Source organism: Capsella rubella, unplaced genomic scaffold, assembly GCF_000375325.1.
Source record: "Capsella rubella cultivar Monte Gargano unplaced genomic scaffold, Caprub1_0 scaffold_5, whole genome shotgun sequence".
In the NCBI taxonomy this organism is placed as follows: Eukaryota; Viridiplantae; Streptophyta; class Magnoliopsida; order Brassicales; family Brassicaceae; genus Capsella; species Capsella rubella.
Window position 1 is genome coordinate 5,875,205 of NW_006238919.1, and position 11,679 is coordinate 5,886,883.

The 11,679-nt window shown below is 31.0% G+C and overlaps 2 protein-coding genes across 2 annotated transcripts in view; one reads left to right on the forward strand and one right to left on the reverse strand.

Moving 5' to 3' along the window:
- Nucleotides 1-8: 8 nt before the first annotated feature.
- Nucleotides 9-1,934, reverse strand: LOC17885708 (apoptosis-inducing factor homolog A). The gene is made up of 4 exons (XM_006291278.2): nt 1,655-1,934; nt 1,264-1,520; nt 640-1,091; nt 9-547 (listed from the first exon to the last, which is right to left on the reverse strand). Exons 1-4 carry the CDS (start codon nt 1,774-1,776, stop codon nt 275-277), a joined length of 1,104 nt encoding a protein of 367 aa, XP_006291340.1. The 5' UTR covers nt 1,777-1,934; the 3' UTR covers nt 9-274.
- Nucleotides 1,935-8,693: 6,759 nt separating this feature from the next.
- Nucleotides 8,694-11,679, forward strand: part of LOC17885474 (serine/threonine-protein kinase Nek5) — a 5,169-nt gene continuing 2,183 nt past the window's right edge. Inside the window, exons 1-13 of the mRNA XM_006293263.2 lie at nt 8,694-9,130; nt 9,221-9,287; nt 9,385-9,450; nt 9,530-9,576; nt 9,709-9,754; nt 9,852-9,932; nt 10,019-10,061; nt 10,151-10,200; nt 10,540-10,621; nt 10,700-10,749; nt 10,861-10,934; nt 11,116-11,167; nt 11,265-11,678. Coding sequence (XP_006293325.2) covers nt 9,033-9,130; nt 9,221-9,287; nt 9,385-9,450; nt 9,530-9,576; nt 9,709-9,754; nt 9,852-9,932; nt 10,019-10,061; nt 10,151-10,200; nt 10,540-10,621; nt 10,700-10,749; nt 10,861-10,934; nt 11,116-11,167; nt 11,265-11,678 — 1,170 coding nt within the window. The 5' untranslated portion in view covers nt 8,694-9,032. The remainder of the gene's footprint in view (nt 9,131-9,220; nt 9,288-9,384; nt 9,451-9,529; nt 9,577-9,708; nt 9,755-9,851; nt 9,933-10,018; nt 10,062-10,150; nt 10,201-10,539; nt 10,622-10,699; nt 10,750-10,860; nt 10,935-11,115; nt 11,168-11,264; nt 11,679) is intronic.

Sequence of the window (11,679 nt, forward strand, 5' to 3'; positions counted from 1 at the left end):
ATGGCTAATTGAACAACTTCGGTTCCTTTTATGAGAAATCAAAACAAACTCTTTACACAATATGCTTAGAGGGATGAGAATTTTGCCAAAAAGTTGCCCAGCTTGGTGTAAATCGAACCAAGCTGAAGAAACAAACACAATATGTTACAACAAAAGCTAACAACACTCCACTTTTGAAAATCCGAGTGGACCGAATCAACATACAACAAACATGAGATGAAACAAAACACCAAGCACAAGAAGAATCTCATCGTGCCCGATAAAACACAATCACTTAAGGCTCCACAAGGTTAGGATCCAGCCCTCTTGCCTTCCTCGTCTTCCCTACAAACAGATCCTTAGATTTGATCAAACCAGGTATGCAGCCCGAGACTGTCAAGAATGGGAACTGAGCCACTGATTCCTTCCTTCCTAAAGATATTATGGCAATATCTGGACCAGGCTTGTAGGTTGACATTTTCTTCTCGTTCCCACCAGACATCAACAGCTTTATGTTCTTTGTAGCCACAGAGGCGTGTTTCTCAGCAATGTAGCCTTGTTTCATCTCCTGTTATAAGAATCATATATTTCAGTTGATATTTTTATAGTAACTAATGAAAAAGAAAACATTTCTCATATTACTATATATCACACACTTACCGGGACATCAGTAATATCACCAATAGCGAATACATTCTTGCGACCCTTAACTCTCAAATACTCATCGACGATCAGCCTTCCTTTACCATCCAAGTTCTCTTTCAAAACAGTTTCTTTTAGCCATTGTGAAGACAAAGGTTTTCCAGTGCAGAGGAAGTGGCAATCTGCGTGTACCGTTTCTCCTCCTGATGTTCGGTATGTTTTATTCCCGTCCGAAGCAGAACTCAAATCAACCCTTTGGTTCAATATCACTTCAACTCTCTTTGATTTCATCCAATCAAACGCCTTGTCTGCAGCTTTTTGACCAACAAATTCCAGCAATCTCGGTCCATTGTGCACTATAGTAACCTTCTTCTCCGGGAAATCAACAGCTATTTCCGCAGCAAGCTCTACACCCGACGGGCCTCCACCAACAATCAGAATCGACTCAGAGGACTTAATCTTCTCATATTCTACAACCACACAATTCAACTGTAAGAAAAAAACATAAACCAGAAAATCCATCCCCGGATACTCAAAACCCCATTACATGTTCCTAATTCACAGAGCTTCGTTTACATAATACAAGAAACAGAAACAAGAAAAACCAAATGCAAATAGAAGTAAGATGATTCATATTCATACCAGCTTGGTATTGAGAAAGCTTCTCTTGTCTAGTTTTGGGAAGCACATCATTGTGACCAGTAGCAATCACAAGATAGTCATACCCAAAGACAAGTCCATCAGCAGTCACAACATCAGTCTCTGTGATATTAACAGCTGGAGAAGTCACAACACGACCATTTTGTAAATACTTCTTGTGGTTTATCACTGATCTTTCAGCAAATGAAGGTTCCACCATTGATCTTAAACTTGCCCAAGTAATCTCAAAATACTCCTTCCTGTTAATTATTACCAAACACAACTACTAATCAGATTTTAAGTCATGTCCTAATTAGGGGTTAATCAAGATTAAGACAAAACAAATCACGAGATTAAGACAAAACAAATTAAAAAAAAAAATATTAAAGCTTACGGATCGATGAGGGTGAGATCGGAATCGAACTGAAGCAACTTCGAGGTGAGAGAGCCGGCGACTCCGCCGCCGATAACCACCACTCTCCGCCCATTTGCTGATTCAGATTCTGTTCTTTCCATGATCTTCGCGATCCAAAATCAAATGTTTTTAAGAAAGCTTCTCGAATGTTCGTTCTCCAATTTCGATTAAGTATATACACACAGCTAGATTATATATTGAGGAGGATTAAAGGAAGAGGAATAAAACTTAATTGTGTGGTTAACGTGTTGAGTGACGTCAGAACCGACGTCGCCGACGGCGGAAGGAGCTGGCCGTGTTTCCCATCTGATTCTTTTACTCGTTTCGATTTATTATTGGGCCTTTAAAATTTGGGTAGGAGGCCCAATATTGGCTGAGTTTAAGCAGGAACCATTTTTAGACGACTCGTTTCGATTTATTTTGGATTCTTACGGAAAATGCTATTTTCTAAAGCAAATTTTATAAATGTGTCATTTTTGCTAAAATTTTATGGTTTGCCATTTTTGATTTTTTTAAAAAAATTCTATCTTTCTATTTTTTTTGTTGCTAAAAATATATATCTATATTAACATTTTTGAAGTAACTTTTGTGTTCTACCCTTATAGTTTTACTTATTTAAATTTTTATTTACAATGTTAATCCCTACAAAATTGCACAAAACTCAATAAGTAAAACATCTAAAATCGATCTAATCAATTAATTTTATTTCCATAAAATCGAAAAAAATCTATAAATTTACTAAAATGGTGGAACAATTTTTATAAGAGTTCCGATTCAGCAGTCAAATATTTTTGAAAATAGAAACAAAAAAATCTTAATACCATATAATCATATACGCTTAAATACTAATTACAAAAAAAAACTAAATTTTATACTAACTGATTTCGCAGCTTCCCTTTCAAATTTTGTTTCTTCCGATATTCTACAATTAATCTAAGAAATTCGCAATCAATAATATCTTATTGATATTTCACAATTAATAAATATGGCAAAACTTTAATTCTATACTAGCATCTATATTAACATTTTTAAAGACACTTATGAAAAAACCCTTAAAGGGAGAATTTATTTACAAGAAAATGACATTGCCATTTAATATTTAATTTATTAAAGTTTAAATCTTCTAATATTAGTTTCCAAATTATTTTTGGGTAATCTCCATATATTTTTTGAATTAATTACGAGTTTCCTTTTACAAATTATGTGCTCCTATTTCTTTTCCAACAAACAAAACGACATTCATTATAATTCGGTAATAGAAACAAACAAGAATATCTTACCTACATATCACGTTTATAAATATGGCATAACCTTAAGTCACATAAACATTTGGAAAATATCGAAATGTTACTAGCATATTCCATAAAAATCTTCGCATAATCCTACGCACACCTTCCAAAAATGTGAGATCTCTAAAGATATTAACAACTACCTCACCAAACTTATCTCATAAACCATATCTTCTCATTGACACTATAAATACTACTCTTTTCCCGCAACTCATAACACCAAAACCAAAACCCATACACACACAAAATCTTAATTAACGCCATGGTTGCTACGGTAGCTTCGTTTCTGTCTAAGCTTTACTTTTTATATATGTTTCTATCCACGTTCTTTACTTTGTTAATTGTTTATAGATGTGGTTGGTCAAACTATTGACATTGGGGAGATGAAAATGCTTGAAGTTAACAACATACCAACTTATAAGCTTAGATTTAAATTGAGAGATAAGAGGTGATATTTTTGTACTACTACATATATATATGTTGATATCAAATTTTATGGATCAGTTAACTAACTTTTGATCTATTCATAGTGATGAGAGACTATGGTGTACCTTGCATATGTAAAAAATAGTGTGTTATGAACCCGTTTACATGTCGAATTAAAACAGGTCTTATTTTCTATAAAAGTTGTAGGTGACTTATTGTAAAGTGAATCTTGAAAAGAAGAACAAGTCAGATCGTAATATATATTACCAAGTACACTACAATCTTTATTTCAAATTTTATTATTAATAGCTTGATACACAAATTATTAGCTTGATACAATCTTTATTTGTGTATTATTAATAGCTTGATACACAAATTTTATCATTTCAAATTCTGTAAGTTATTTCATCGATAAGTACAGAAAACTATGTACACAAAATTATATATTTATATGAGTTCGTTTCTAACCTTTATCAAGATTGCTTGATAGCCTTCTGCTATTATTTGTTTTGTTCACAAAGTGTCACCTAGAAAGCAAAACATTATACATACAAAATCGTGAAATCCTGATGCTTTCTAAGATATATATAATGAGTTGATAAACAAAGAGTAGGGGTATACGTAACAGCCCAAACCTTGCCTGAATTTTGTTCCATACACAATCCTATATGGGACAATCAATAGGTTAACTTGCTCTTACAACATTTAGCTGTCCAAAATAGCAGCCAAAAATTAGATCATACTGAAGTTACTGTATCAAATTATATGATACAATGTTAAATGACATTTCGAAAGTTCATACTTTTTTCGTCTACAATTTGAAAATTGGGGATTTTTTTGACATTTTTTCCTTTAAAGTTTGTAGCTAATTTAACCCAAAAAAATTTATACAATGTTAATAATTATTTAGATTGGTAATATACAATGTTAATAGTTATTTAAAAAATTCCAACAGTATCGATTGAAAAACTAATGTACATTTAAAAAGAAAAAAAAAGGAGAAAAATATTTGCCCTGCAATGTACAAACTTTTGCGTGTACAACTATAAAATTACTCGGTTAAAACTAATCAAGCTCTATACGACTATATGACTATATCACTATGATAAAAGCATTTTTAATATTTACGTAGCATTTCGAACAAACCACCGCATCGTAATTCTTAAAAATATGAAACTTTTAAAATATAAATATCGTCCCGCGGTGTACCGCGGGTTAAATCCTAGTATTATAGTAAATACTAAACCTTAAAAACACCATTTTCGATGTTCGAAGCTATGGTGCTAAAAGCGACGACAAACCTGATAAATACATATATAGCTTATTCGTTTAGTATAACTCTATATTTCTTAATTAAATATGATCAGATTATAAATTGCATGCATAGAATAGTGATTAAAAGTCTCCACGCATGTACGTACCGTTTCCAGGCATAAGCTAGAAATACTCGACTTATTAGCTTATTGTTTTATATTTTATTTCAATGAGAATATATAGTAGATATTATCTATTTCAGTAGGCATGAAAAATAAATTATTTATTTAAGTGAGATTATATAGTAGACATAAAACTTCATGAGTACCATAAGTTAATATACTGTATATGTATAATGTATTCGATCTTTTAAACCATTCAGTTTGAAATATGGTTAATTGGTGTTATCACATCCATGTATTTTAAAATTATACAATACAGCATAGATGCTATATAAGTAAACCATGATCAAATCATAAGCAAAACATATGCAAATATTAAAGATGACCAAAAAAGTTAGAGGATAAATTCAATTATTTGTTGTTTAAGGAGGAAGAATGATTCTTTTACGCTGAAATAATAACTATATGAACGTTAATTTAAGATTAAAATATTTTGTGATTGAGCAGCTGAGAATACTTCTTTCACGGTGTTCTCGAAGATGTGAAGTTTTGTTTAACATGTGTAGTCATCATCACCGTGGTTTCCACTGCATGGTTCCACATGATCACATATCATAAATGGGTGAAGGAGTGCCTTTTCTATATAGCGCGATCAAAGCTCTCTCCAGTGAAAGCCATTTGATTGATCTCAGAAAGATATCTGCATAGGACCTAAAGAATAAAACGAAGGGATGACCTTTGCATGAAGTTCAAAAGTGAAGCTGAGGCTAGAGTTGCAGCGAGCACAGTCTTCCAGAGAGTTGCTAAACCAGGATCAGAGTATGAATTTTGAACTTTTCATTCTATGCTTTTTTGTGCTTTGTTTAGATTAATCCGATTCAAGATTCTTATGTTTTCAGGTTTGTTGACATTAACTAGGAAATGTTATTTTCACAAATCAATTGTTTGGTAATATTTACCACATATTTAGATATGATTTCCAGGAGAAATAGATATTGGATTGTAGAAATAAACAATGATATGTGAATTTGAAGCAAAAGAAAAGAGAATATACCTCATATTGTTTATATAGTTTTACTCTATGTATTTTCTTAATAGACGTTTCAAACATGCTTTTAACAAGTCAACAAAAGATACATCACAAATACTTTAAAACTAGGATTGTAGCACAGGGAAAAATTTCAAGTTTTGTTTTTTTTTGTTTTTTTGGTTTTAGTTTTAATGACATTATAAACATGATCGTTGATGTTGGTGTTCGATGTTTTAGAGGACATACTGTATCGGTGATCGAGAAAGATTAACAAAATATATTGTATTATATAGTTTTTAGACCTATATAAAGTAATAAATGCAGTGTAATATTTTCACTACTATTTGTTTTTGAAATAAAATTGTGATTTTGGATCCGCGCTACAGCGCAGGAGAATATTTTCATATAATTTGAATCATATTTATGTAAGATTAGGTATTACAAAGTATTTAATTATAAATCTTAAGTGAAGTGTATCATGTTCTCATCCGTTGCAAAATTATTAATATAATATATGTTCTAACCCGTTGCATAATTATCAGGTACTTTATATATTTCTATTATTTAATCCTTGTAAAATTTTTAATACTGATAATATATGAACCTTTAAAAGTTTCATTATTTATAGTATTTTAATTTTAAAAAGATTAAAAATTATAATATTTTAAAATTTTAATAAATCTTAAAATTTATAACGGTTTTATTATTTATAAGTTTATACATTTTAAATTTTTAACTATTAAAATATTTTGAACCTTTTAAAATTTTTTAGTTTTCTCAAACTTAGAACCGGATTATACCAAATTTAAAATACCGATAAATCAAGTTTATTGCTCATTCGTAGTTCGAAGCATGTTTGTCTTATTTATAAAGATCTGAACTATTGTCAACAAATATTTTAGCTGATTTGGGACATTGTATATACATTTTTTTTGGTCAATCGAGTAATATATGTCCGCTTTTAAAAATTTAAATTGCAATATATGTTAAAAAAAATGTTGAAATTTTACTATATATTAGTATTATATATTGTAATATATTAAATTAAAAATAAGATCAAATAAAGATGAAAGGAGAATAATATTTTTTAAAAATATAGTTTCTTTAAGTAGTTAGAGTAGTATTAAGAAATCCAAGAAATAATATAATTCTCTTGAAAAGTATTTGAACCCAGTTAAATATCCAATTTTAAAGTATACAATTATAATTTCCGGATTAAAAATCTTCAATTGATCCAATCTGTTTCACTTTTATACTTATCTTTTAATATATAGGGGATGATATAATCAGCCCCCTCCAAAAAACAGAATATTACAAATGTCAAAGACATTAATTATTGTATGCACATCCTACAATAACGTTTATGTGTATACAAATCCGATAATAACATTTGCCTATATTTTTGTATTATAATAAATACGAACTTATTTGTTTAATTGTAAATTTATAATACACCCTCTTACCATTAAAAAATAATAAATAAAAGCTCTCTCTCTCATTACTTCTCTCTATATATTATTATTTTTTGTTCATAATATTTAAATTTTATTTATCATCTATACACAATTATTTAAATAAAACAACTAATTAATATATGAGGTTGAATGGAATGAGAAAAAGTACAAAGTTAACCTATAATTAGGCTACAAGTCTACAACCCACATGAATCAATTTGCATTAAGCTATAATGCTATAAAACCCAAATATTTTGACCCAAAACATCCTAAAATTTAGGTTTTCAATCACCATTGACATATCTAAAAACTAGGTATATGGTTTCAATCACCATTGACATATCTACCAAACTATATGTTTATGATCTATCACATTCTGAGAAGGATCTAAAAAAAAACTGATTATAAAAGCTCTTATTTATATAAAACTTTTTTTTTGTGTTTGAGAATATTTTATTTATTTAGAGTTCATAAAATGATTTTGTCACGTTGAGGGATCGGCCACGTCATCAATAAAATAAAATAATACTACCCAAATCATTATTGTGATTATTAGTAAACAGTGGACAAGGAGATAAAGCAGGTATCGTTTCCATTAAAACAGCTGGATTTGTCGGCTCTCACTCCCCATTATTATTGTGTATTTATTTCACTATTTATCTGTCTTATGACCAACAAAAAATAAAGACTAAAATAAATATATAAACACTATGAAAAAAATAAAACAAATCAATCCTCACCATTTGAGTATTAACATTTTCAAAAAAATATGTTCTTTTTTAGTATTAATTGTTATTATATAGTGTTATATATATATGTATAAAGTAAAATTCAAGATTAATTGTTTTTAATGAAAGTTGATTAAATGTTGTAAGGTACTCTAGATGTTAAAATCACTAAATCTTAAAGTATTAAATTAATAACAACTGAAAATAAGTACTACATTTTGTAAATGAATTTACCATAAATTTACCATGATCTAGTTTAATTTTTAATAAAAGTTTGTTTATAATAGATTTTTTTTCAAAAAATGTGTCATAAATTTTAAACTTTATTAAATTCTGGAAAATGGTATGTTATGTTTTAATAAATCTCATTATTATTAAATTTATATGGAAATTCATAATTAATAAGTTACTTTTTGGAAAGAGCCACTTCCAATGATTTTATGCAAATTTATATATATATATATATATATATATATATATTTTTGTCATCCTGCAAATTCATATAGAAACTCTGTTTTTTTTTTTGGACATCAATATGGAAACTCTTTAAAAACTATATCTACTTATCTATTATTGGTGTAATAAATAAAAATTTTAATTAGTAAGAAAACACGTTGATTAATTTTACTTTAACTACCAACTTAACTTAAATTGACTTAACTACTCTCCTAATCTATTCTCCTTATACCACCCAAAAAAAACAAAAACAAAAATTTACTCTGAATCACATTTTTTTTTGTTTGTTCTCTCTTCCAGATTCGTACTCTGCAAGTGAACTCAAACACAGAAGAAGAAAGAGACGAGACGAAGAAGACGAAGACGAATCCAGAATCAGAGATTCAGTATGCTTCTTCTTCTTCTTCCACAATTTGGATCTGATTTTGATTTCGCGGCGTTTCGAGTTCAATGCTGAAACACACACCGAGCGGTTTTCGAATCTCTGAGGAAAACGAAGCGTGTAGGTTAGGGTAAACAAAGTGTTCTTAAGATTACGTTGAAGAGAAGTAAGTAATTGGAATCGACTCGGAGGAGATTCAAGTTTCGTTGTTGAGCAATGGAGTCACGAATGGATCAGTATGAGCTTATGGAACAGATCGGGAGAGGAGCTTTTGGTGCTGCTATTTTAGTTCATCATAAGGCTGAGAGAAAGAAGTAAATTGAGATTTTAACTCCATTGTGTATTTGATTTGAAGATAGATCCTTAGGTTTTTGAATTTGATTTTTGTTATTGGTGTGATTTAGGTATGTTTTGAAGAAGATCAGATTAGCTAGGCAAACGGAACGTTGCCGGAGATCTGCTCATCAAGAGGTTAAACATTTGAATCAGTACAGTTTCGAGATTTCGAAAACGATTTAGTTCTTTGATTTTGTTTTTGACAACATTGGTGAGTTTTTTTTTTCTATAGATGGCTTTGATTGCGAGAGTTCAGCATCCTTATATTGTGGAGTTTAAAGAAGCTTGGGTTGAGAAAGTAAGTTTTACAGGACTTTTATTGGATTTTAAAGTAGATTTGGTTGATTTTGATATGAGCTTGATTTGGGAAAATGCAGGGTTGCTATGTTTGTATTGTCACTGGATACTGTGAAGGAGGAGACATGTGAGTTTTATTTTCTTTGAAGATTTTGTTGTTAAGTTGTCCTTTTTTTTCTTTCTTTTTTTTGTTGTTTTGTTCACAGAAGTCAAAGAATATGTTAAAATCTATTTGGTGCTGTAATGGTTTTGGTTACAGGGCTGAGTTGATGAAAAAGTCAAATGGTGTTTATTTTCCTGAGGAGGTACTTTTCACCTGGAAGTTTGTCTAATAAATAGGATTTAAGTGATTGATTTGATTAGTAGTCATGGCGATTTTGATTTTTCTTCTCTTTTTTGCAGAAACTTTGCAAGTGGTTTACTCAATTATTATTAGCTGTTGAGTACCTTCATTCTAATTATGTTCTACATCGTGATCTAAAGGTAAAAACTATGACAATGCTAGTTGCCTGAATCGCTGTGTTATGCTGATTTTTTATGGACTTATTTGTGAATTCTGTTCTTGCCAGTGTTCCAATATTTTCCTGACAAAAGATCAAGATGTCCGGCTTGGTAAGTTTTTGATTTATTATCCACCCAATTTGACCTGCAATAGAATGTACGTGGACTTTTAAATAATATGTTTCGTCTTGTGTATGCAGGGGACTTTGGTCTTGCCAAAACTTTGAAGGCGGATGACCTAACTTCCTCGGTATGTTGCAAAAGTCTCTGTAATTTGTGCATGTATAAGATGTTGTAGGAGAACAAATTAGTCCTGGTAGTAATAGGTTGCGGCTTTCTAAGCATACAGCTTGTATTTATGGCTCATTAGCAATTGAGCACATTTTGCATGGGTTATGCTATCAAACTTTTGATGTTGAATATTAGGAATTCTGCCTCGAAAAGTGATAATATCTTTCTAAGGTTTATAAAAGTCACGGTTACTCCTCTTATTGCATAACACAACCTTCATAATGATTATTCTTAGGATTGCTCTCATTATTAGTGTGATAGACATTGGTGTTTATGACTCATGGAACTTTATATGTAGGTTGTTGGAACTCCAAACTACATGTGCCCGGAACTCCTTGCTGATATCCCTTATGGTTTTAAATCAGATATCTGGTCGCTAGGTATATGTAACTCTATCTCCCTAACGCTTAAGAATTTTGTTATTGCCATTAAAGCTAAGAGTCTCTGTTAATGAACAGGCTGTTGTATATATGAGATGGCTGCTTATCGGCCTGCTTTCAAGGCTTTTGTAAGTTTCTTATTTCACTTAGATAGTCTAAATGCTTGCTGATGGTTTTCCTGCATTTCATTTCTTCAAAGTACCTTATGGCATTTGTATCTATGCGATATATGGTTTCAGGATATGGCAGGGCTTATAAGCAAGGTTAATCGCTCCTCAATTGGTCCATTGCCTCCGTGCTATTCACCATCTCTGTAAGATTCTTTTTCCAATCTGAAGCGTAATGAGTTGACACTTCACCTTGTCCATTAATACCATCCCTAAGCTATGAGCTTTTATTTTCCACTGATATATATATTAATATTATGGCATAGATACAATATCATGTTAAATTAACATTTCTCTCCTTCTTTTTTATTTTGTTTGATATTGCAGAAAAGCACTCATCAAGGGGATGTTAAGGAAGAACCCCGAGTATCGGCCAAACGTATGATTTTTCTAGGATCAGAAACTGTCTGCTTAATTGCATTTATCCTCAGAATGAAATTAACTAATCATAATTTGTTTCTTCAATTTCTGTTCAGGCCTCTGAGATTTTGAAGCATCCTTATTTGCAGCCATATGTTGAGCAGTACCGTCCAACTCTTTCTGCAGCGTCTATAACTCCAGAAAAGCCTCTTAATTCTCGCGAGGGCCGGAGGAGTATGGCTGAAAGTCAGAACAGTAATAGTTCAAGTGAAAAAGACAACTTCTACGTGAGTGACAAAAATATCCGCTATGTGGTTCCAAGTAATGGTAATAAAGTCACTGAGACAGATTTAGCTTCTATCGATGATGATGACATCCTTGAGCATGTGCAACAACCAGCTGAAAATGATAATGTCCAGAGTGTTTCAGCAACGAAACCAGATGGCCATGGGATTTTAAAGCCCGTACACAGTGACCAGCGACCAGACATTACTCAACCAAGGCACCCAAAAACTATCAGAAACATCATGA

Bases quoted from the DNA above. Each gene is read 5' to 3' on its own strand.
- LOC17885708 (XM_006291278.2), bottom strand. From the start codon at position 1,776: ATGGAAAGAACAGAATCTGAATCAGCAAATGGGCGGAGAGTGGTGGTT. The intron at 1,521-1,654 runs GTAAGCTTTAAT...AATAATTAACAG, and splicing joins GATCTCACCCTCATCGATCC to GAAGGAGTATTTTGAGATTA. The intron at 1,092-1,263 runs GTATGAATATGA...GTGTGGTTGTAG, and splicing joins GCTTTCTCAATACCAAGCTG to AATATGAGAAGATTAAGTCC.